Raw genomic sequence first — 26,556 nt, forward strand, 5'->3', positions numbered from 1 at the left:
TTCTGGCTTTCACTATTTCAACCCCTACAACTAGTGTGCTGCCTTCATCTTGCTTATGACATAATTGTGCCAGGTAGTACCTCCCCCAAGCTGCTAGCACCTAGCGTACCTGCTCTAGGCACTCTGCCCATGCTATGCTTCCTGTACTGAAAGGTCTCAGTAGGCCTGCCTCTGGGGGAGAAATGCTTGCCAGGGATGGAGCCGTCCAAGCTGTGGGATAGGGTCACAGGCTACAGCCTATTACTCCTTGTTCAACCAGTGCACTGCAGTCACATCTTGGCCACCCCTGCTGTAGCATTTTACATCAATTTATAATTTTTCTAAACCTGGAAAGAAATTCTGTGATTTTTACGATTATACTTTTCAGATGACAAAGAAATCTTTAAAGATCGCCTCGCTGCAGAAACTCCTGGAGGTAAAGACCCAGGCTTACTCCTCCGCTGCAGCTCAGAATGCAGAGCTAGAAGAGGAACTCAAGGTGATTCTTTTTTCTGCACACAGATGCAATGTGTGACAAATGATCAGAAAGAAAGGGTAGTCTCTTTATGCCTTGTCTCGCCATTTTCATCAATTTAACTACCATTGCGTTTTCATGACATTTTTTATATTTTTCAGGATTTGAAAGCTCAGATACATCACTTAGAGGAAAACATTAGCAAAGAACATAAAGAGGTTCACTTGGCTTTTGAAGAATCTAAAAATATCCACCTTGTTCAACACAATGAACTCTTGAAACAGATTGAACATGTAAGATCACCAAAGGCGCATATTATTTCATGTTATATTATGTAGAAAAATTAAGATTTAGCCAATCCATTCAGCTCTGCTACTTCTTAACTTGATGCAGTTGATCAGGGAAGGGCTGGCAGTATTTGGCCATGGGCCAAGCTTTCAGTAATACTGCTTTTATACCGAAATTCTGGGTCTGACTCGGAGGTTGGAACAGGGTTCCAATCCGGATCAGACCCGGAATTTCTCCGGCGCCGACCCAGGATATTCCTGAATTTGCTCCGTTCACACCGGAGCCGGGTCTGCAGAGACCCAGCTTTTCCTGCGTTGAAGTGGACGCTTCGAGATGACGTCATCTCCAAGCGCCACTGAAGCCGGGCAATCATGCGGCACGATCCAGGTCACTGTGACCCGTATCGCGCCGTTTACACTGCAGGGTTTCACGGGTTATTCCTGTGTTAAACCCTGCAAATTACCTGGATTGTAAAAGGGGTATAGGTGGCTCTTAGTTCAGCAACAATATTCAGTATGACCTGCACTGCGCTGCACATAATGCAGAAACAAGGTAAACCTGAAACGAATAAAAATCGGATTTATTAGTTGCTGTATGAACCAGTTGCATTAAATGAAAACCTACATCATTACTAGTAATTGTGACTAGTCCTCTTGCTACTATTGTTTTGTGAATTATATCGCCGAATGTAAATATACACACTATATACATATTTATATATACATATTTATATATATATATATATATATATATATATATATATATATATATAAATTATAATTATTATTATCCTTTTATTTATATAGCTCCTTACGTAGTACATAAACAAATAAATGAACAAGAAACCTTTGACTTATAGTATAATACAATGCGGGACAAGGACAAGGTTTATGCACATTGCTGCACTGGTGATCATAACACCCAAATAAGCAACAGGGCGTAAGTGTTAGGTGCCCTAGTGGGGAGTAAGGTATAAGTAAGGAGAAGCACAGGAGGGTAGAGGGCCCTGCTCATAAGAGCTTACATTCTAATGGGGATAGAATATATATACTGTATTATATGATTTGCTCACTTATCTACTTGATGCCCCTATCCAGCAGTTAGCGTTAATTACATTTGCCTCTAAAGATACTGAGTTTTATTTATTGGGATTCCAAGGTATGAAAAGGAATGAGATTGCAATCCAAAAAAGTCTAGGGTTACCTACAGTAATGACCATAAATGTGCGCTGTTACACCATCTGCTCCTAGTTAATTGAATCTGCCCCTTAAAATAGCAGGAGCATGAAGGAATAACCTGTATATTAGATTTGTTTTAAAATGAAATATTATTAAAGACTCACTCAACTTTTCTACAACTACATTATGGTTGTTTATTTAATGATACTGCATACAGAGCTTGTTATGCCAGTGTTAGGTTAATGAAGGTAATCTATCATTCAAGTCGCATGTCTTTAGTTCTCAGTGAAAATAGATTTCTGATAGATTAGCTAGCTGTTATGTATTGATAAAGAAGCAGCCTGGGGAGCTATATGCATTCTGACCTCTACGTGAAATGGTTCATTTTGCTCCCCTGGCCTAATGGCAGAAATGTGATCTGTATATACTATGTCACAACGTATTGTGATTTGATGATTTGATTCTTGCAGCTCAAGAGCCAGCTGGGGTTAAAGAATCTTCAAGTATCTGAACACGAGTTTACCATAAAGACCCTGCAAGAGGACACTGTATCAAAACAACAGCAGCTCGATTCTCTGGATAACTTGCTGATAGAAACTAGAAGGGTACATACTTTATCTCTTTTCCAGACTGTGACCTTGTATTCTAAAATTGTTGAATAATAGTTTGATTAATTAAACACACTAGCCACATGATTCGCAGTTTAACCTAGAGATTGATGTTCAATGCACATTTGTCCCTCTGTGACACTCAAGGGAATACATAGATTGTTGTTACCATAGAGTACTGGTCACCGGACACACTACTACCTTCAAAACTGAAGACATCCAACAAAATGAAAGCCTAACCGGAATCCACAATTATCCTACCCATTGTTCCATGGCAACATGTACAGCATATTCTTAAGTAGGTGCAGCCGTCCTGTATTATAGCACACCGTATACTTAACACCGATAATGCGCCTAGGTGAATTCCGCAACGGCAGGAATACACATCGATGATCATTATATATTTTTTGTATTTTTGCTCTATGCAACCAAAGACAAATATGCAGAAATTAATGTATTCTTTTTATGCCAGAGAAAAATGATCACCGCTTTGTCCTATTTAACAAGAGGGCTTGCACATTTTTCCTGCAGTCCCTTTAGGTTGCTATGGGGCCTGTTTATAGGCTCAGTTTATCAAGTAGCGATAAGGTTAGTTTCTGCGGCAGGTAACGCCAGCTGATGTTGACTATAGCGATTCTGGCATCGCTTGGATCCCTTCCTGGTCAAATATCAATGCATATATTCTGGGTGCCCTTCACAGACAGCGTTAGGGTAAAACTAATACACTGTATTGTGTAAGTGGTGTTTCCAATAGCATTGCAGACTGCTAATATATAAATTTTTGAAAGCAGGGCAATGTATCTACACAGTCTGTGCCATCTTCACCATTATTTCTCAGTGTGCCTTATTTTCTGTTAACGCTGGCTTGTGTATTTTATTTTTTTTTTTTACTCAAAGGAAAAAGACCTTCAAACTGAAAGCACAGTGGATGCAATGAAAGCACTTGACAACCAGCTGGAGGGTGAAGCTTTAAAGGTGAGTCACTGTTCTGTATATACAGTATAACATAGAATTATTTCAAGCACATGACTGCCCCTTGTGGCAATAGTGTGGATGTTGCACCTTAACCTTGTGTGAACCCAAGATCATCATCCTAAGTGTAAAAGTTATATGTTTTGGATTTGCAGGTAAGACAGCTTGAGTCAGCACTAGTAGTATGCAAAGAAGAACTGGGATTGTATTTACAGCAGCTAGAAGACAACAGGGAATGCTTTGAAAATCAGGTCAAGAAAAAAGGAGACGAGGTAAAAGTTTATTAAAATAAAAAAAATTATTATTGAAGTTCAGTTGTTATGAGTGCATTGTATTCAAGTGTTATAGGGCCTATACATCTGCAATTAATTGGGGCAATACCCCATACTGCCGATGCTGGAGTTGGGCGATCGACATTGTTGGACAATCTCAAATCGTCGATTCCGATTTAAAAATGATTTAAATTGGCAAGTCTGGGATTTCTAACATGTTGTATTTTGCTAATCACCCGAGAAATTGCCTGTAATCGGAGTCTGCTGATCGGATCGCCATCGGGGAATTTCCGCTTATATGTATGGCCCACATTACTTAATACCTGAGTGGAATCAAATCTACAATGCATTTGAATTAAGTATGGCATTTATAGCAGGTTCAAAACTAGCACAACTAACCAGTGCTGGGATCCAGTCAGGAAGCCGACGGTCGAAATGCAGACCGCCGGGCTTCCCGACTGTTAAATCCCGGCAGGGTACTAATGACACTCGTCAAAATCCTGACGCCTGTCGTTATACCTATGCCAGGAGCCTGACGCCCGGCATACCGATCGAAGGTAAGCCTGGTGGCAGCTGCGGACAGCCGGGGGGGTGGTGTTAGGGTTAGGGGCTCCCGGGGTGGACTTAGGGTTAGGCACCCCCCCTTCCCGGGAAGGTTAGGGTAGGGAAAGGGGGGCTTAGAGCTAGGTACCCCCGTGTAGAGGTTAGGGTTGGGTACACCCCAGAGAGACTTCGGTTTAGGCTGCGGGGAAGGGGGGGGTTATGGTTAGGCACTAGGGGGGGAGGTTAGGCATCCCTAAGGGAGGGTTAGGGTTAGTGGGGGGGGGGGTAGGTTAGTGATACTTACCAAAATCCCGTCAGGATTTCCACTGCTGCCTGTCTGCCGGCGGCGGGATTTGAACCGCCGGCCTTACAGCTGGCTGTCATTCATACTGATTCCCCAGTGCAGAAACATTTTATTTACTATAATTATGTGTTACTTTGTTTATATTAGCTATCCATTGGAAGGGCTTTCTTATGTAAGCTTATAAATGCTAAAAAGTATTTTACTAAACAAATATAATTTTCATTATAATTGATTAGTGACTGCTGTTTTGCATTATGTCACGTTAACTTGGCATGCAATATTTTCTTTTCGCCTATATTTGCTGCCAGCTAAACCAGAAAACCAACCAATAATGAAACATTTTGGTGCATTAGAGTAAACATAAAAAAATTCTACTTTCTGTGGATGTATAGTTTTCCATATAGACCTGGTTCCATGAAATCGTAACAGTGGGCCTGATTCAGACCCGGTCGCAAGCGCTGAGTACTCGCAACCGGGTCGATGGTGGCCCACAGTGCATGCACACAACGGAGCCGACTCCGTCGTGCGCATGCGCAAGACCCGGCTAGCGACGGGCAATCCGTTGCTCTGGTCTCGCACCAAAGGGGGCGAGCTGTCGATGTTGAGTGACAGCTCGCCCCGTTTGGTGGGCGGGCCGGGAGGTGGCTGCCCAAACGGAGGCGTTCCCGAGTGAATGCTTGCCGTTTGGGGGCGGCCCCACTGACATCACGAGTGATTTTAGTGGAGAGCTTCCGGCTCTGTTAGAGCCGAAAGCTCTCTAGGGCTTGCGATGAACGAGACCCTACCACAAGGGTCTCGTCGCAAGCCCGATGGTCTTGACCATCGCGACCATCATCATGGCCGCTCGCTATAGCTGTGGGTGGTCACCCACAGCTATGCGAGCGGCCAGGAGGCCGCTCCAAAAAAAAAAAAAAAAAAGCCTGGCCGGCCCTGATTAGTTTAGCTAACTAAACTAAGCAATACTTGATCTTATCTTTGCCAGGATAAGAGACCTCTTACCAGGGAGTTTGTGTATGGAAAAAAAGAAAGGCAAGATGCATTGTCCCAGTGCTAACCGGATGAGGGGTCATATTGGGGAGGCAATCCTAATGCACGACGGCCATCCATTTCTTGGACCTGAGTATAGGCGCTACTCTGATCCAACATGTTCTCACTGGTTGGTTTCAATGCAGCAGTGGAAACCGCTTTGACTTGTGTGGCTGTTTTGCAGTCCGTAGCCACCCTGGCTGTATGCACAGTAGTTTGCTCTGATGTTAGGTCTGTCTTTCATTCTATAATCTGATAGATTTTATGCTTGAAATGGCTCTGACCTGTGTGTCTGTTTAGCAGTACACTCTTCCCTCATCATACATAAGAGTCTAAATGGGGGAGTATGTCCAGAGTTGGGACAGCAGTAATATTTTTCCCTGTTCCAGATGCCACTCTAAATTTCTGGTGGCCAATCGGGTACTGATGCCTAGCACACCACATGCGAGTCAGAATTTCAGCAATTGCCTAAAAGGTTGTACCTCCTAGTTTGGCGGATCCATGCAGACCTTATGCAGCTGTTATTCCCTGGGTGGCCGAGCAGGATGCCACCCACCTCTGCCACCCAGTGGGGAAACTCGGGACCTGAATCTTATTTGCTGATACTGCAGTCAGAAGCCTTTTTGCTGTACTGTGACACGAGACAGTCTTGGCATTGGATTGGTGCTTAACCTAGTTTGGTCTCATCGCCTCTTCTGGTGAAGGTTATGGATTCTACCATCGCAACCTACTTACCAAAGTGCTCTGACACTGATTGAGACTTAGTGGTCTGACTTAGGCCCTCATTCAGAGCCGTACGCTCTGAGCAGAGCGCACGCTCTGAATGAGGGCCGCCCTCCATGAAAATGGAGCGTCCTCCTGGACACTCGTATAGCTGTGGGTCACCACCCACAGGCTATACGAGCGTGCATTTTGATGGCCGCGATGGTCGTGACCATCGCGACCATCGAATCTGCGTGCCGGAGCCTGCGGTTGAGGTTTTCAACCGCAAGCTCCGGAGTGATTTTGGCTCTATCAGAGCCAAAATCACTCCCACTGACATAACTAGTGATGTCAGTGGGCCGGCTTCTGACGGGAGGCGTTCCCGTGGGAACGCCCCCGGCAGGGAGGCACGCCCCCGGCACGCCTACCAAAGGGGGCGTGCTGTCAATCAACATCGACAGCACGCCCCCTTTGATCAGACACAACGAGCGAAGGACTTTCCTTCGCTCGTCGCGTCTGGCGCATGCGCACGACGGAGCTCCCTCCATCGTGCGCATGCTCAGTCCAGAACATCGACCCACTTGCGAGCGGACAGCCGCTCGCGAGTGGGTCTGAATCAGGCCCTTAGTTTGTCTGCCTCTAGCAAGGAATCCTATAGGCAGCAGGGAGTCGGGAATTTGATGCCAGGTCCCTAGCAGGTGCTACGTCTTCAGGTAGTCAGGAGTTGGCTGGGACCGACAAGTAGGGAAAAAAAACAACCTGTTTTTCTCTTCGTTTTCCTCTCAATTGATCAACTTGTTTTCCACAGGTTCTAGGCCTATTGTAAGGCGATTACCCTTTGTCCTCTCCTCGGAGAGGATCTTGTACATTTCACATTAAAATTCCACTTTTCCTTGATCAATAAAATGCTCTATTTCCCCATGGCTATATGCAAGAGAGAAGAGATAGAATATACAATGGGCCTGATTCAGAATTGTACACATTTGCACAAAGACGTAACTGCAAAAATATGCCAATGCCTGCAGAAGGTGTCTGAAAGGAAAAGATGCCTCCTGTAGCATCTCCGATCCAATGCCTGCATCCGAAGATGCAGGATCTCATCAACATCGCGACCATCAGACGCCCCCATTTTCTGAAAACACAAGCAGTGCTGTTCCTTCGTTTTGCCTCCCAATTGGCCGCAGCTTGTCAACTATTGGGTTTGTGAACATCTCTGAACCAGGCCCAATGTGCGGCTATATATAATATCTATTCACCATGGAATGTCTCGCATAAATGGCAACGTGTAAGAAAAACCACCACACAGGATTTATCCCCCTTCGTTCAAGTTTCCTACTGGTTGTATAAGTTTAAACAAGCACAATGTCCCGGTAACCTATAGCACGGGAAGATGACTCTGTTCAGGTAGTGGAGGTGGAAAATCCCTCTGTCCCCCTTGATGCGTTTTGGACCATGGTCCTTTTTCAAAAGCATTGTGGTCCAATTTGCAAATGTCTCCCTTATATACTAAAAGTAGCACCAATCACTGCTTATTAGTCTGGTCTCATTACCAACTCCTGGAGACCAGAAGCAAAATAGCCACCAAACCGGAACGGCATGTGTTCCACGCTCTTTTGTGTCCAGAATAATGTATTCAATTCAACTGTTGATGATCTTGTGCCTTCCGGCTTATATCTAAGGAAATTCAGCCGGGAATAACATTAGATAAAGAAGAACCTCCATTCTTAATAGTTAACTTTTGCTTTTCTTTGGAGCCATATGCATTCCAGCAGAATTTGTTCACATTATATTGCAGATGATTTATTATTATTATCATTTATTTATATGGCGCCACAAGTGTTCCACCGCGCCTTACAAAGTATATAAACAAATTGGTGACCAGAGACTTACAGTACAATACAATACAATGCAGGACAAGGACATGGATAATATGGTCGCTAATGTAGCAATGTAGAACACCCACATAAGCAGCAGAGCTTAAACAACCAAGTGTTAGGTGCCCTAGTGGGGAGTAAGAAGTAGATGAAAGTAAAGTAGGGAGAAGCACAAGAGAGGGTAGAGGGCCCTGCTCGTAAGAGCTTACATTCTAAAAGGGAAGGGAAGACTAACAGGTGTGACACAGATGGGGTGGACTGGATGGAAGGAGCATATAGCAGCAAGTTAGGATGAGAGCTGGAAGGCTTTAATGAAGTAGTGGGTCTGGAGAGCCCATTTGAATGATTGTAGAGAGGTGGAGAGTCTGATGGGGAGAGGGAGATAGTTCCAAAGGTGCGGATGCAGATCGGAAATGTAGTGTTTAAACTATAGTCTTAAGGTTCAATTCTCAACTAAGTTTTCTTTTGTAGAAACCTGCATGCCTTCTTTCCAAGATTGATGCATGTACAGCCTCTCCCCATATTACTCTTTGGATTCTCAGCCTACTGATGTAATGGTGTTCTCGTTGCTTACCTGAAGGAGTCTTCCTGTTTTTTTTCAATTTCTAAGTTGGTTTGGAGCTGGGGGCACTATATTGTAGGTCTCCTTTAACAACAAAAAAAAATAACTGCGATGCAGCCTCTGGGGCATAGAGGGGGATAAGCTTGAGCTTTTAGAGTTAGATTTAAAGCTCCTGCACTGCACTTCTATACCCCATGGTACCCTATAAGTGCAAAAGTAATATCTTCTCATTTTGGTTGGAGGAGCGCTTTAAATTTTATGTGCAGAATAATACTTTAGTGTATATCATTCTATTGAAAGATAAACCGGATATAAACCCATGTTACATAGTTGTGGAGTAGCATCAGAGATCCAACATGTTTAGCACATGTATGCGTGTTTGTACACAATCACATTTTTGCCCCACACACATTTTTGTATGTGTGTGTGTGTGTGTGTGTGTGTGTATATATATATATATATATATATATATATATATATATATATATACTGCCTTTGAACCTCTATATACCCCTGCCTATACCTTCTAATATCCTGCCTATAAACCTCTGAGGATGACGATAATTTGTGTCATACAGTAAATAAAGACTCTGGACCTAGAACCTGTGGTTCCAAAGCACAAAGTATTATTCAAGTAAAAGTACAGCAGTTACACGCTATGATCCTCATAAAATCTTAGTGCAAAGAGATTATTCAGACCCAAGTACAATTATACATACGCTCTGTGGTCCAGATGTTAGGCATCAGCAAGAAACCCCTCGTCAATTTGCATTCAGCACAAAGACTAGGAACCCAGGGTCAGAGCACAGATATTTTTACCCCCCAGAAATAAACAACACAATAGAGAAGTTTGTTGCTAATACCATTGGTCCTAAAGGAGAGGGCAAATGTTACAAGGCATTTAACAGGTTGGTTCAAATAGACACGATCCAGCCTCTAACAACTGGTGGTCTCTGGTTTCCCGCCCCATGCAAATCTATAATGTACATTTTGTTGCTTGAAGTCTCTGCGGTCCATAAGTTGAGAATGCATGTTGCGATCTCTCCATCGATATTACCGGAATACTGTAAAATGAGTCCGCATCAGTACAATACCAAACATGGCTTACTTATCACGTATAAAACCTTAGTTACGAAATAATCTTTATTTCATAGCAATTATAGTAAATGTGCATACTTGAATCTTATACCTTAAAGCTTATGGAACCTTGTATGTGAATATGTAATGTGTGAGTATGTGGGGCTTGATGTAAAGACGCTAGTTAACTTGGGGCAGATGCGTGTGCATGAAGCTAATATTCAGCGTTTTCATACAGGATCTTATGCATTCGCTAATATGCGACTAGTTAACAGCGCAGTTGTGCGTATTAATGTGTGTATGAGAACACCTAGAAGTGTTGAATGCTGAACATTATAGTTCCATGACTTGCTCATTCCCCAGCAGCCCCCACCCTTTTCAGGCTCCAAAATACTGGTCTTTGTTCTCCCAGGGCCTGTGTGGATGCAAATTAGCACAGCTACAAGACCCAAACCTCAGATAACACTCTTGGCTTTGAAGGTATTTTATTGTAGGAAGCCTGCTAATGTAAGGTGCTACAAACGACTGTATTCGAGCAGGGCCACCTGGAGTGAGAGCATACGTTATGTCCATGAAGCTTGTCTTCACAGGCTAGTTGTCACGTGGCCATTTGCTCTGTTTAGCTAATGCAATCCAATTTTGACATACTGTACAGCCATTTCTGAAATATATCCTTTAGGGGAATTATAATACACACACTTTATCCAGAGCACCCAAACTACGTAAAGTCATGAAATGGGCTTTTGATGAATCACCGATGGTCACAGATGCAATTGCATGATGCTAATAGTAATATCGCCACATGTACTAAAGTGTGAGTTTATCTAAAATGGCGCTTAGGCGGCCATTCGCTAAATGGCGTCTTGCGATCTCATTTCCAAGATGGAGTCTTGCGGCCAGTCGCAAGATTGCGTCGCTGCAATCCAATTCTTGTCTCAGTCAATAATCCAGCTTCGACTATATATATATAATATTATTCGTGTTTGCCCTTAGAAGAACACTCTTCACCTCTTGTCTCTTCAATAACTGGCTATGTGTGCAAGGAACACTTCAGTTATTACATTTACTAATACTATTTCTGGAAATCCTTCAAGGTTCAGCTTTTGCAAAAGGAAATCAAATTAAAGACTCAAAGCCTTCAGGAGACCATTGAAGATAATCTGCTTTTGCAGCAAACTCGTCACCAGCAGCAGCAGATGTTACAGCAGGGAAATGCACGTATCGGGGAACTAGAGGAGACGCAGGCAGAGTTACAGCAACAGGTACATTACTTGTCCTTTTTATTGTTACCTAACATTCGTTAGGTTAGGACCACATGATATCTCTTGCTTACTATGAGTCACCTGACTTTCATAGCGGTGAATACGGAGGTACTGCACATTGTTGTGTTCAACCTTTGGTCATTTGCTGTGAAAAATCAAGCATTTGGTACAGTATATATTAATATTATTCTTTTTTTCGGCTTTACACTCCTTGTCGTATACATGTGTTAAATTACCATCGCTTTTAACTTTTATGTTTGATTTGATTGATACCAATTTGATTTAGTTAACATTTTTTACATACTACAGCTAATCAGTTTGTCTTCACTGTAGGTGTCCAAATTGGAATTTGAACTTGAGAAATACAGGTCAACTTCTCAAGGAGAGATGAGAGCTTCAGAGGAGAAACTACAGGCAGCCAATCAAGAGTTGGCTTTCAAAAATCATCAAGTTCAGGAGTTAAGCAAGACTCTCAAGTAAGTATATACGGTATGGTATGTTCATGCCGTATGTCAGGCATTTATGATTTATGTTTTATTAATGAGCTCTACATCACAGAAGCCATACTGTTCCATGCACGCTGAGGTAGGCCATTGGTTCAAAATGAAGGTTCCAAAGATGGCATGACAGTGCAAGGAGCTGTGATTAAGAGGGAATGAGTCATAGGGCTTGATACAGAGTTATACACTAATGACTTCGCATTTGTACGCAGCTGCTATGTGAAAATATACAAATGTCACGGCCGCCAGATGTATTGAGATGCCCACCTGTGGCTGTGCAGATCCAAGCATCTGCGTAAAATGTTGCAGCATTTGGGTACAGAGCTGCAGCATCAGTCGCACATCATTCAATTGTTGCTGTCCCGAGTGAATCTATAGTCCCACAAAATGGACGTGGGAATTGAGCTGCTGGAGCTATATTCGTTGCGTACGGGGTCATAGGGTGAGACACTGTTCCGAAGCAGTCACCACACACCTGTGTTCTTTGCCGCCACTCCCCGTTACCTCCCCCAAATGCTCCCTGACTGTCAATCACACTGCAAATAAATAGAATAGAAAACCCTTAAGTAAGGCGCTGAGTATGAATGCACAAATGACTATCGTAGCTGTGAGGAGGAGTGTCAAATCTCCTGATTAAATCTCAAAAGAGAGACTGGTACAAAAGGGATAAAACACAGCACTGAACCTCAATTAAAGAACAAAGATACAAATTAGTTAATTGTCTTTAATAAATCAAAAGTAACGTAATTTAAAACATAGGTAGCTTTAAAAAGCAGGAACATCCGTTATCTTGACACTGAATACAGCACATAAACAACCAAGCCAAGCATCACATTAATGAATCTAATTGTAAAATAAAACCCACTTAGTGGGAATATTGATTATAAGCTGGAGTCCAATACTGTGCCCTCTGATGACGGAGGTCTCCTATGTAGCTTATATAAATACAAATGAATAGTGTCCTGGTGGCAGGCTGGTTTATAGATGATTGCGCGTGAAAAACAAATCAAAGTCCCGTATGGTGGAACCCTGCAGAAGCGGCTAAGCTAGCCTGTAATCTCACCTCATGTATGAGAGTCTGGTGTCCGTGGGAGCAGGTAGTTCCATGATGGCAAGCAGGCAAGTGAGACAGTGATCCCTTTAAATAGGTCCTCAAATTAGTTAATAAACTGCAGCTATGATTAAGTAATAGGTTAATTTTAAACAGTGTGTCTTAAGAATGTCTCAAATAAGTAACATAAAATAACAAAGAAAAGGACTAATATAATCTGCTAATATCTACGGACGGCAATCCAATGAGCTATAACACTGCACACTGCAAATAAATAGTTGCTGCGAGCGACTACGGTCATGGGCCTTGAGGCATGTGCCGTGTGACTTAGACGCATGCGCGGTGTACTGATAATCGCTCAACAGCGGAATAGTGTACAACTCTGAATTCAACTAGACTAATGGGGCCCATACATCTGCAATTATTCAGGGCAATTCCCTGTGAAAATCTAACATTTTGGGCAAGCTCGATTTGCCAACTCCGACCCAAAAATGATCAGAATCAGCGAATCATCTGTGATGTTTAACATGTTGTATTTTCCTGACCAACTGAGAAATCGCCGATCATCGAAGTCTGCAGATCGGCACTGGGGAATTGCCTGGCAGATGTATGGCCTGCATTACATTTTCAAGCACTTTAAATTAGAATGCTATTTTATTATACTATTGTATGTTACCATTTAAGACCGAGTTGGCCAGACTTTCAGACTTGGTGATCTACTTTAAATGACAAAAATCTATTGTGATCTACCATAGTACAAAATCATCATAATGCAATTCTTTTTGGGGTGCTATAAGGCATTGAAAACATGAAATGAACTAAACATCAATTTTCACCTAATTATAGGGTGTTTTTCACTTATAAAGTTATTGATGATGTGAAGTTGGCGCATGAATCTGAATGTCTTGTGTTAACTCACTAAAAGACTGTTCTAAGTTAGTTAGGCAGATATGAAGGCAGTGTTTTAAATGTACATCGATCATGCGGCTTCTGTATCTCAATTTAATTATCTTCATTTGTGAAACAGCGAATTCACAAAGAGTTGATTAAAAAAAAATGCTGTCAAATGAAGAGCTGCTGTTCTCAAGCCCGGGTACAGTTCTTCACTGAGTAGTTTCCAGAAATGAATGTCAGAAGCTCTTGCTTTCAGAGGGATATCAGATTGCAGCTTTAGCATTTCTTCCTTTACATTTCATGTCTTCATATTGAACATAAAGGAGATATCACCAGAAATTCAGCAATGTCGACATCAGCAAATGGAAATCGCACGAAGGCAGGATAGGCTCAAGCCGCTTACTATCCTGAAATCGCCTCTCTAGTTCTTCCCAAAGATTTTCTATCTCTGCACAGAATGTATCCTATGTGCTGCAGCTTTCAGGATTCAATATTAAAGCCATAATATATAATCCTTTATTTTGTGTTGTAGTCAGATGAAACGAGAGTTTGACCTTTGCACAGAGAGGTTGAGCCAAGCAGAGGGACAGCTGGCGTGTGTTACTGTAGATGGGGAATCAAAAAGAAACCAACTGAACCAGTTGGAACTGAATTTGCAGAAAACACAAGTGGATCTGCATGACAAAACGCAGCTCGGTAAGACTTGAGGTGATACATAACATGGGTTGGGTTGGGGGACCCGCAGTCAGGATGCCGGTGAAAAGACCGACCATGGCATCTCTATGCTGAGATTCCCGAAAGGGGCTCTGTAATTATCCTAGCCCTCCTCCCTTCACCCCCTATCCTTAACCATCCCTTCCTGCATCTTAAACATAATCCTCCCTGTTGGTGCCTAAACTTAACCTTCCCGTCTTAGTGCCTACACCCCCGGGGTGCCTAAACCTAACCTTACAAACCCCCTCCCTCCCATGGCTATCGGCCAACCCGGCCCGCTATACTTACGTTCAGGATGCCGGCAGTCTGGATTCCAGCGACTCAACTGATGTCTGGATTCCAGCGCTGGGTATTTTGACCACTGGCATCCCGTGTGGTGGTAAGCTGACTACATCCCCATTAAACATCATCCTTTAATGTTTTCACTTTGCGCTTCTTACCTAGGACAGATGTTACATACATCAGATAATTATAGTCATTGTTAATACATGAGTGTACTGTACATCTAAATTTGTTGTGTTACAGCTATTGTAAATCCAGTTCTCTAGATGTCAGTACAGCCATTTCTCTTTTTAGTGGCTCTTCTACAAGAGCAGGTGCTCAGTGCTGGGAACAATCTCAAGAAGAAAGGAGAAATGGAACTGGAGCTGCAGCAGCTGCGGAAGGAATTGCAGGACAGCGTGAAGCATGTTGAAGAACTGCAAGAGACCCTCACAAACACCCATCTGTCCATGGAAGAGAAACAAGTGATGGTACAAGCTCTAACAGAGGAACTACGGTTAGTAACGAACAACTATTTGTTATTTGTAGAATGACCTTAAACAAGTTGGATGTATGAAACTCTTTTCATATACTGGTATGTTTGTAAAACAGCAGTTGTAGATTTATTCCGGTAGCTTTCTTATCTCCATGGTAGCACGCTCAGCAGAGAGGAGGAATGAGTGTGGAAGCCTATGCTGGTCGCCAGTCCTGAAACAGCCACAGTCTTTTTATTGTGTCTAGTAGCCAGTGGTGATTCATAGGTTTTGCAGACAGGAACTTAGGCTTCAGATCTTTATTCTTCAAGGTTCATGTCAGAGGACCAGAACTAATCATGTGGGTTCCCAATATTTTACACTTCTGCTATTGGCAGCAGGTCTAGTCCCCTATATCTGCTCACTGCTTAGATGAGATCACTGACTAGCTACTTACAGCTGTTATAGGGAAAGTGCTGGTGGTAGTGCTTTTAATTGGTGCCAACATGACTGCTTATGTGAACCTCCTGTGCCTTTGACTTGTTTGAGCGTATCTCCTTTACACTCTTTTTCTTATGGGATGAACCTGCTGTGCTCTATAGGAGTACAACTTCCAAACTAGTCTCATACATCTATGCCTCTCACAAAGGAACTGCCATTTTTGGTGCTGGACGATCTGTGCTCCCTTTTAGCAGCTCCTCCGTGTAGCTGGGACTATTTAGCACTTGGTTATAGTGGCTACTCGGAGAGTACTGCCTGGAAGTGGTGCTTTGTAAAGTTGGGTCTATGAAAGATCATGTAACCCACCTGTACAAGTGACTTGTTTAAGTTCTTTAGTTATAAGGGCGGATTACAGTTAAGCTTGCACACACGCAGTGGAAGTTGTTTGCTCCTCCTAGTGCTCAGGTGCTGTCATTGCAAGTCTGTTTCGCGACATTCTGAACTGCATTCTGCATCACTCCTGGTAAACTAGGTTTCTATTTCTCTGTGCCAGAGATGCATCGATTTGCCATTGTTGTCCTTATAGTTGATTCCCTTTCTCCATCTTCTGGACTTCAGGTCTAATGTGCCTCAGTGTGTTTGAGAGTTTTAATTACTTCTACGCTTCATAAACCTACAGTCAGGTGCATAAATATTGGGACATTGACAGAATTTTCATATTTTGGCCTCTATTCAGCACCACAATGGCTTTGAAATGAAACAAACAAGATGTGCTTTAACTGCAGACTTTCAGATTTAATTTGAGGGTAATTACATCCAAATCAGGTGAACGGTGTAGGAATTACAACGGTTTCTATATATGCCTCACACTTTTTAAGGGGCCAAAAGTAATGGGACAAACTAAATAATCCTAAATCTAACTTTCACTTTTTAATACTTTGTTGCAAATCCTTTGCAGACAATTACAGCCTGAAGTCTGGAACGCATAGACATCACCAGACGCTGGGTTTCATCCCTGGTGATGCTCTGCCAGGCCTCTACTGCAAATGTCTCCAGTTCATGCTTGTTCTTCGGGCATTTTCCCATGCAGTTTTGTCTTCATCAAGTGAAATGCATGCTCAATTCGATTCAGGTCAGGGGATTGACTTGGCCATTGCATAACATTCCACTTTTTAGCCTTAAAAAACTCTTTGGTTGCTTTTGCAGTATTCTTTGGGTCATTGTCCATCTGCACTGTGAAGCGCCGTCCAATGAGTTCTGAAGCATTTGCCTGAATATGAGCATATAATATTGCCCAAAACACTTCAGAATTCATTCTGCTGCTTTTGTCAGCAGTCACATCATCAATAAATACAAGGGAACCAGTTCCATTGACAGCCATACATGCCCACGCCATGACACTACCACCACCATGCTTCACTGATGAGGTGGTATGTTTTGGATCATGAGCAGTTCCTTTCCTTCTCCATACTCTTCTCTTCCCATCACACTGGTACAAGTTGATCTTTGTCTCATCTGTCCATAGGATGTTGTTCCAGAACTGTAATGGCTTTTTTAGATATTGTTTGGCAAACTCTAATCTGGTCTTCCTGTTTTTGTGGCTCACCAATGGTTTACATCTTGTGGTGAACACTCTATATTCACTCTTGTGAAGTCTTCTCTTGATTGATGACTGACTGACACATATACACCTACCTCTGGAGAGTGTTCTTGATTTGGGCAACTGTTGTGAAGGGGTTTTTCTTCATCAGGGAAATGATTCTTCTGTCATCCACCACAGTTGTTTTCCGTGGTCTTCCGGGTCTTTTGGTGTTGCTGAGCTCTCCGGTGCGTTCTTTCTTTTTAAGAATGTTCCAAACAGTTGATTTGGCCACACCTAGGGATTCATTCAGAGGCGGCCGTACGGTCTACGACCGCACGGCCGCCTCGATGTTTGCCCAGTGCGCATGAGGGAGCCGGCTCCTTCGTGCGCTTTTGTGAGACCCGCTACGACTGACAGCGCCGGTCGTAGCGGGTCTCTTTCCAAAGGGGGCGAGCTGTCGATGTTGATTGACAGCTCGCCCCATTTGGAAGGCGGGCCGGGGGGGGTGGCAGCCCAAACGAAGGCATTCCCATGGGAACGCCTGCCGTTTGGGGGAGGCCTCACTGACATCACTAGTGATGTCAGTGGAGAGCTTCCGGCTCTGACAGAGCCAGAAGCTCTCCGGGGCTTACGACAAGTGAGACCCTACCCTAGGGTCTCGTCGTAAGCCCCGATGCTCGCGATGGTCTATGACCATCGCGACCATCACCCTAGCGGTCGTTAGAGCTGTGGGTGTAAACACAGCCTAACGACCGAAACAGAGGTAGCCGGTCAGGATGCAAGCGGCCGCCCAGTTTCCGAGCGACCGCTTGCATCCTCCGACCGCCTCTGAATGAGGGCCCTAATGTTTTTGCTATCTCTTTGATGGGTTTGTTTTGATTTTTCAGCCTAATGATGGCTCGCTTCACAGCTCTTTGGATCTCATATTGAGAGTCGACAGCAACTGATTCCAAATGCAAATGTCACACCTAGAATCAACTCCAGACCTTTTACCTGCTTAATTGATAATGAAATAACGAGGGAATAGCCCACACCTGTCCATGAAATAGCTTTTGAGTTGATAGTCCCATTACTTTTGGCCCCTTAAAAAGTGGGAGGCACATATAGAAACCGTTGTAATTCCTACACCGTTCACCTGATTTGGATGTAATTACCCTCAAATTAAATCTGAAAGTCTGCCGTTAAAGCACATCTTGTTTGTTTCATTTCAAAGCCATTGTGGTGGTGAATAGAGGCCAAAATATGAAAATTCTGTCAATGTCCCAATATTTATGCACCTGACTGTATATTGCAGAATAGAAAAAGGAATACTTTTATTTTATCTACAAATGGAATGCAAATAAAGGTGAAGAATAAATGAAACCTATACCTGTTTACAAAAAGTGCATTAAATGTGCAAAACACAGCTTAGCAATTTACAGCCACACACTACTGTCCAACATTTATTATATACATTGTTTACATACAGTATGTTAGGCTTCATTTACATTGGAATTCTCCCCCCTCTGAAAATACCTATAGCTACTTCCAAATTTTTCGATTGGAGTATTTAATACTTTAGGATAGCTTACTGAATACAGCAGTGAATTTATTGGGGGTCTGTAGGATAGCTTACTGAATACAGCAGTGAAATTATTGGGGGTCTTCAGGATAGCTGACTGAATGTAGAAGTGAAATCAGGGCCTCATTCAGCAAGGATCACTATTGCTAAAGCGTACGCAGATGGCCGATTGTTGCGTACTGCGCATGCGTTTACATCGCAGTGTGTGAAGGCACCACTGTGATCGGACTGCTCACTGAGACCATGTAGAGCCATCGTAGAATGAGTGACAGGCAGTGAGTGTTTGGGGGTGGTGACGGGGGGTAGTCGAAGAAACGCAGGCGTGACTGTCCATTTGAACGTCGTTGCATGGGCGTGCATAAATTAGCCTCTGCAATAGTATACCCAGCTTGAGTACTTAATGCGTGCAACAAGGAAGCCAATTTAGAGGTAAGGTCAGGACTGCTGTAATTCTGCGTGAGGGGTCTATGGTACTCTGATTCCAATGTTTGAGGAGGTTTGCAAGGTATTACGGATGCAAGAGAAGGCAAGTGGGCGTCTGCATGTTGTCCATGCGAGCACTTTGCGATTGCATGCATTAGCATACTTTCGCAGCAAACCTACGTGCGTGATTGCAGCCGTGATCCTATCAGCGATCCTTGCTGAATGAGGCCCTCAGTGTAGTCCTTTGGGATAGCTTACTGAATAGAGCAGTGAAAGTATTCTTTTTTTAGGGTCAGGCACCTAACCCAACGGTTAGGTTTAGGTACCAAGGGGAGGGTTAGGGTGAAGATTAGGGCTTAAAAATAAATAAATCATGCGTCGACCATTGTTGCGTCGACATTTTGACCCCGTCGACCATTTGTACCTGCGACCTTCTTACATGTCGACATTTTAGTGTGTCGACCTTTTGTCCCAGTCGACCTATTGACTGTCTAACATCCTGGGGCTAAATGTAACCGGGTTACAGTTTAGAAAATGTGAGATTTTAGTAACAAACTCTCACGCTTTTTAAACTCTGCCAATGTTATCCAGTCCGAGAACATGCAAACTCGTATGTTTTTCAGACTCTCATGATTTAAACTCTGATCCAGATGTTTACTGCTAAACTCTAACATTTTCTAAACTCTCACCTTATTACATTTGACATGGTATACCTTTTTACTGTGTTTCTGTTCTTCCACACCCTATTTACTGTGCTGTTACTGCATCTGCTATATAACCGATATGGCGGTACTGAAATGGTTATGGGTGTGACTGACATTACTATAGAGGAATTAAGGTGATGAGGATTTGTATATGGGACTGCTCCTTGTCATTCAAGTCTAGCTGCCTGAGTACAGAGTGCATGCAGCCTGCTTTCTGGCATTTCATTAAAAGTACAAAATCATTAGAAAGTTTTTATCATGACTATCCCATAAGTACAAATTGGTTTCCATCGCCTTTAATGTTAATTATTATTTTAATTGCAGAACATGCAAGAGAGAGCTGGAGGAGAGAGACCTTGAGCTGCTTGACATGGACCAGGCCCTAAAAGACAGGAATTGGGAGCTAAAACAAAGAGCAGCACAGGTGATTAATGTAATATCTCTCTTATTACCTACTACCTGAGATACCCGGCGTTGCCCGGGTTGAAGACTGGACCCTGAAGCACACCTGCAGCCTTCATTTGTTTACATTGTCCTCGCCTATAACTCCATTCCATTGATCCTGAAAATGACCTTACTGTTTGCTAACATGCATGCAAACCATGGCGTAACTACCATGCATGCAAGGGGTGCGGCTGCTATGGTGCTGGAGCTGCCACTGTGGCCGCCTCTCACTCTGCACCCAGTCACACACATAAGGTGGGACCGGTCCAGCCAGGGCCGCTGAGGGGGGCCCGGGTCGCAGTCTGTTGATTTTGGTTTCGGCACGCCAGCTGTTTATAGCTGGTGCATCGGCAGGCAGAAGTGAAGAGACAGCGCCGCTGGTCGCGAGGCAATCAGAGCTTACGGACCGGCAACTAATAAGCAGTGTCTGCTCCTGATTGCCTGCCGGTCTGCGAGCTCAGATTGGCTCGCGACCGGCGCCAGATTCAAGTTGCGCTGACGCTGTCTGTCCATGTTTGCCGTAGTTTGCTGGTGCACCAGCTGTAATTAACTCCACGCCAAATCCACATTTGCTGGCTGCTGATGGCACACAGGGGGAGGCGAGAGGCTGCTGGAGGGACATGGGGACTTGAGTTGCTGGAGGGGCATAATGTGTATGGGGCACTACTATTGTGTGAATTAACTATTACTGTGGTATAATGTGTAAGGGGCATTACTGTGTGGCATAATGTATAAGGGGCACTACTACTGTGTGGTGTAAGGGGTACTACTGTGTGGCATAACATGAATGGGCTCTGTGTGGGGGCAAACGTATGTTTTTTTTGTTTTTTTTTTACATCTGGGGAGGCCCATTTTAGGACCTTGCTATGTGGCCCCCAAAGTTCTAGTTACGCCCTTGCATGCACACAAAGAGGGCAATATGTATGGTCATTTTAAAAAGGATTTTATTATTGATTTTATATGAACTTGCATGAGTCATAAAGTTTGACACTTGCTCAGACTATGAGATTAAAAGAATAATTTTGTAGCTGTCACACAGGTTTTGGCAGACTGACAATTTCCACTGGAGCCAGCTCCAGAATCTGTAATTTTAAGAATCTTTCCATTTTTAGGGATTGTGTGACAGTGTGTGGCTTTGACGAAGTTCAGACCTAGGCAAAAACCTAATCCTGGTCAAACTACACCACCAATCTAAAATTGGTGGAGCTAGGTCCAAAACTCTGGCCTTGCATAAAGGACAACAGAAAGACATGCTTTCTCGCTTATTATATAGATAATGTTATGTGAAGTTTTTTCTGCATTCAATACAAACACAATATAAAAGAAAAAAGAACCTAAAAAGACCAAATCTGTTACCAATCCCAATTGGCATGACATGTACACACCCGTGCTTCTAGCATCATCTCCAGTCACCTTATTTCGCATCCTGCTATGTAATACAATAGACAAATTATTACTAGAGAACATAGGACAATTCAAGTCCATAACACAAGCTTCTGTTGCAAGACATCTGTTTCCCTAATTTCTACAGAGGATTTATGGTCTAACCTGGACTTTGTACTAGTGGGGGAGTCATTTTATCCCATTTTCATAATGTTGAATTTTAATGTTTTTCCTAATTACATTTTATATATTTTTTTATTTGTTCAATAGAAAATATAGGGCTCGATTCAATTTAGCGCAATGCTGAATACCCACGGAGGGCTCCCGGGACTATTCAATTCACCGTGCAGTTTGGTCCGACAGTTGCCAGTTAAGTCGTAAACTGACGGTTCTTGTGACTTAACGTGGGTGTTTAGTCGCGAGAACCGGTATTCTCCGATTAAAGTGCCGGCCGTGCGACTGTTAGTGCCACGATAAGCAGGAAAACAGCCGTGCAGCTGGCACTTTTGTTGGATATCTCCACGCACCCTCAGGGGTGCGAGAAGAAATCCTTTAGTCGGACCAAACAGCGCGGTGAGTTTAATAGCCCCAGGAGCATTTAGCATCACGCTGAATTGAATCGAGCCTATAATGTTTTAAGACTTGCGAGATGGGGTATGGCATTCCGTAAAGCCTTTCTGTATTAAATATTGAACTATCCCTTCAAGGATGGACTGAGCCATCAGAAGCACGGGACAGTTCCCACTGGGCTGGTCCCGTGTTCCCCTCAGTGGCTTGCCACAGCCCCTGGCTCTCCCCTACGCCTGGCCAATTCATACTGGTTGCCGTGCTTCCTGAATTTGCATTCCACTGTGACATGCAAACTGGAAGCGGTCATCTGCACACGCTGGCAGGCCCTTCTGGGTGCCTTTAGCCGGAAGATGGAGCACCTGGGAGCTCTACAGTTGCCTCTATGACAGTGGTTCCCAAACTGTGCGCAGTGGCACCTTGGGGTGCCTCAGTACACTTGCAGGGGTGTCTCAGGTTACTGTACCAGCACCAAATCAAATTATTTATGGTCCATGTAATGTAAATATGTGGACAAAAAGAAGCTCAAACCTGTCCACAACATAAATGAACCTAAGGATGACAGGTAGGCTCAGTTTACTTCACTTTACTACATTTTTTCTGAATTTCTCAATAAACTTTTGGCTTAGGGGTGCCATGAAAAAAATGCTGATACTCTAGGGCGCCGTGTTTCAAAACATTTTGTGAACCACTGCTTTATGACATTGGTCAGTCTTCTGTGGTAGACTGGGGCAATTAATGTGGGGGCCAAAGTTGTTGTTTGTTTGTTTGTTTGTTTTTCTGTGGGGGCCAATGTGTTTTTATTTTTCTTTCGTGTGCAATGTTTTTCATCTGCACATGTGACGGACGCTGGGCGAGTAACGGATATATCTGCAGATTGTTGTTCATACAAACTGAGCAATTATCATCTGGCCGCAGGTCCCGCTGGCCCCCTCCCTATGGCCTCCGCTGCAAGTGTACGCGTGGTCAGCTGACCGCCCTTACACAAAGCACGATGCCTCAATATATCTGCAGATATATTGGGCGTCGGTTGTGCAGCACAGCCGATGCGATATGCTTGCGAACAACGTCATTCAGACATATCTCTGGTACACACTGGCCGACGCACACAAGATATATTGGCCAATCAATTGGGTTTTTCATCCCAATCCACGCCTGTATCACTGCTAAAAGAGTACTCCAAATATAATGCAATTGTCATTGTCAACCTGCAGGATAATGTAAAAGTATGAGGTCATCATTTTTCCTATTGCATAGCTTTAATATTCGTCATTGAATGAACTTTTTTCTGTATTTCTAGCTGACGCAGTTGGACATGAGTATTCGGGAACACAAAGGAGAATTGGAGCAGAAAATGATTCAGCTGGAAAGTGCCTTAAAGAAATCAGAGCTGGAGGCAGAGGGTCGTAATAAACAGGTTAGAGTCCCTGCAATACAGCACTTGAATAATTCACAATTGTATATCGTTACTACCCTGCGCATATGCCTTGTTGTATAGCAGGGATGGGGAACCTCCTGCATGGGGGCCGTATAAGGCCCTCGGAACCATTTGGTCTGCCCCTCTAAGCTTTTTTCTGCTAACCTCATCTGGCCAGTAGGGTGCCTAGAATGGCACACTGCAGCCAGAATCTATGTAGCATTGCCGCCTGGAGCGTCCTTAGGACACTTCAGACTGTCACACCGCTGCCCTTACAGCTCTCCGGAGCATCCTCAGGATGCTCCAGGCATTGCAGTAATCACTGGTGATTGTGGCCCGTCCCCGCGTGACATCACACAGAGGGGGTGTGGCCTGCACTGTGCCCGCAAATAATGTTATATATATCAAAATGGCCCTCGGCACAATAAAGGTTCCCCACCCCTCTTATATAGCATGGGGTTTGTCATTGAAACGAACTGATCAGTTTAAGCTAGTCACAGATGTATATAATCGCTTATGACCATTTTATCATTGCAAGAACCACCAAAATGGCAACTAATGTAACTGCTAAATTTAGAATAATTTATGTTAAATGAACAGTTTCTGATCCCACAGACCCCTCACATCCAGGGGTGCCTAGAGGGTATGAGAGCGGGCAGGGGCGCCGAGAGGGGGGGGAGCGGGTACAGTTTGCCCGGGCTTCCAGAGGGGCCCGGCGGGGGCCCGGGTCTGGCGCCGCCCCCTCCTCACTTCCTCCCTCCCTCTGCAGCAGCTGTGTGCTGGGCTGCAGCGTGAGATTGCTTGTGGCTGCTAAGTAGCAGCCACAGCAATCTCCTATGCCTGAAGGGGGGAGCGATCACACTGATCGCGCCCCCCACTGGCTTTGCGCCGGGCTGAGGGGCTCACAGCGCCCCCTCCCCGTCGCTTTTTCGAGGGGGCCAGGCGTGGCTCTCTACGCCCCTGAGAGCGGGTACTAATTGTCTGAGCTTGTTGTAGAGGCCCGGTGGGATCCCAGGTCCGCTTCCCTGCCCCCTTCCCCAGTGGCAGTATCCTCTCTCTCCCCAGCCCAGCACACGCTGCTGTGTGACTGCGAGAGGTCCAGGGTGGTGCCCGTGCCCGTCCCTGCTTTCTTCGGCCCTGAGCGTCCCAGACCAGCTCAATAACAATTGCCAGCAGACAAGTGCCAAATGCAGCTGCTTTTCACTATTACATTAACTTCTACATCAATAAGTGAATCTTGTGGGTATATGAATAATCATTGTCTGTCATTTAAACGGCAACATTGTTACTCTAATTTTCACAGATTTCATCCCTTGATGAAAAACTTCAAGAAACAAGGGTTCAGGTTCGTGAAAAAGATTTTGGGTTACTTCAAAAAGATCAATATATTAATCAATTGCAAAAAGAAATGGAGAAAAAACAGCAAGCAATAACTGAAATGGAGCAGGTACGTGTTATCTGGATGTAAAAGCTTATAACTGGGTCTCTATCAGGTCAGGAAGCGAATGTATGTCTTCTAGGTTGTAACAAAAAATGTAGGTAGGTGCCCCATTTTATAATCTCTGCAATAAAAAACATTTGTAGCCTGAAAGGCAAATGGCTATTGGTCAGAACCCCCCCCCCCCTTACAAAAAAATCTGTGTGTCTTAGGTTTTTGTTTTTGATCAAGATAATGTCTTATACACTGACTAGCTGTTGTCTCACCCTGGCGAGACCAGCAGCACTATACAGACTGGTGGCAGCAGCACCCTCACCCACCACTCACACCAATGTCATTGTGTGCCCTGTGCACAGACTGCTATGTTGCCTATTCTATTCAAGTGAACGTGTGCCCAGAGCACCTTTCCCCTCACCCCTTAACGGCTGTGCGCACCGTGCCACACCTCTCTTGCATTGATGATGTCAATAAATGTATTTGTTTCATCTCGATCTGTCAAGATAAAGCTGAGCAAATACAATGTGCAGGTTATTTCTAGGAGTATTCATGAAAATTGGTTAAGTAGTTTTTGTGTCAACTTGGAACAAACACTAGACACAACGTTCTATATTAATATAGATTATATATAGTATGTAATTGTGCAAACCAGTCCCTTCTCTTCAGCTTCTTCTTCTTTGAAGATTTCTCAAGCAGGAAAAAAGATGCTGGTTCACGCTCAAAGCAAAAAGAACACTGATAATCAAACCAGATCTAATAAACTCTGCAAATAACATGGAGTATAAATGAGGTTCTTAGTGCATATTTGGCCAAACATGTGAGTCCATCCATCATAATGGAATGGGATTGAAATGCCGGCAGCTGTTTAGCCGGTTCAAATCCTGACAGCGGCTGCCCGACGGGATGAACATCCCGACAGAGGCAGGTAAATATGCTAACCTCTGTCCCCACCCCCCCCTAACCCTCCCTTAGTGGTGCCTAATCCTGACCTCCCCCCCCAGTGCCCCCCGGCCCTAGTGTGCATCTCTCAGCCCCATTCCCTGAGCCCCAGTGTGCGTCAGCGTCATTCCCAAGCACGTCACCCCAGTCAGCTCCAACATTCCCAGACCCCCTTTTTCTCACATCACTGAGCCCTCACAGCACTGACCCCTCACCTCTTAACAGTCCCCCTCTTTCTCACATCACAGACCCCCTCTTTCTCACAGCACTGACCCCTGACAGCATTGACCCCTCACCTCTACACAGACCCCTTCTTTCTTACATCACAGACCCCTCACAGCACAGACCCCTTCTTTCTTACATCACAGACCCCTCGCAGCACAGACCCACCCCCTCTTTCTCACATTACTGACCCCTCTCACCCCTCTTAACAGACCCCCTCTTTCTCACATCACTGATCCCCCTCACATCAGACCCCCCCCCTCACAGCGCAGACCTCCCCCCCCCTCACAGCGTAGACCTCCCCCCCCCTCACAGCGTAGACCTCCCCCCCCCCCTCACAGCGTAGACCTACCCCCCTCACAGCGTAGTCCTTCCCCCCCCCCCCCCACAGCGTAGACCTTCCCCCTCCCCTCACAGCGTAGA

General features: G+C 44.3%; 1 protein-coding gene across 1 annotated transcript in view; it reads left to right on the plus strand.

Annotated features, from left to right (window-relative positions):
- Positions 1-26,556, plus strand: part of CCDC18 (coiled-coil domain containing 18) — an 80,734-nt gene that overhangs the window by 42,764 nt on the left and 11,414 nt on the right. The window contains exons 13-24 of the mRNA XM_088458474.1: positions 368-478; positions 616-747; positions 2,391-2,525; positions 3,426-3,503; positions 3,656-3,772; positions 10,955-11,122; positions 11,456-11,598; positions 14,100-14,263; positions 14,858-15,059; positions 20,051-20,150; positions 23,421-23,537; positions 24,841-24,984. Of these exons, the coding sequence (XP_088314600.1) occupies positions 368-478; positions 616-747; positions 2,391-2,525; positions 3,426-3,503; positions 3,656-3,772; positions 10,955-11,122; positions 11,456-11,598; positions 14,100-14,263; positions 14,858-15,059; positions 20,051-20,150; positions 23,421-23,537; positions 24,841-24,984 (1,611 nt within the window). The remainder of the gene's footprint in view (positions 1-367; positions 479-615; positions 748-2,390; positions 2,526-3,425; positions 3,504-3,655; positions 3,773-10,954; positions 11,123-11,455; positions 11,599-14,099; positions 14,264-14,857; positions 15,060-20,050; positions 20,151-23,420; positions 23,538-24,840; positions 24,985-26,556) is intronic.

Source organism: Taudactylus pleione, unplaced genomic scaffold (assembly GCF_031769625.1).
Source record: "Taudactylus pleione unplaced genomic scaffold, aTauple2 ptg000835l, whole genome shotgun sequence".
NCBI classification, from domain to species: domain Eukaryota; kingdom Metazoa; phylum Chordata; class Amphibia; order Anura; family Myobatrachidae; genus Taudactylus; species Taudactylus pleione.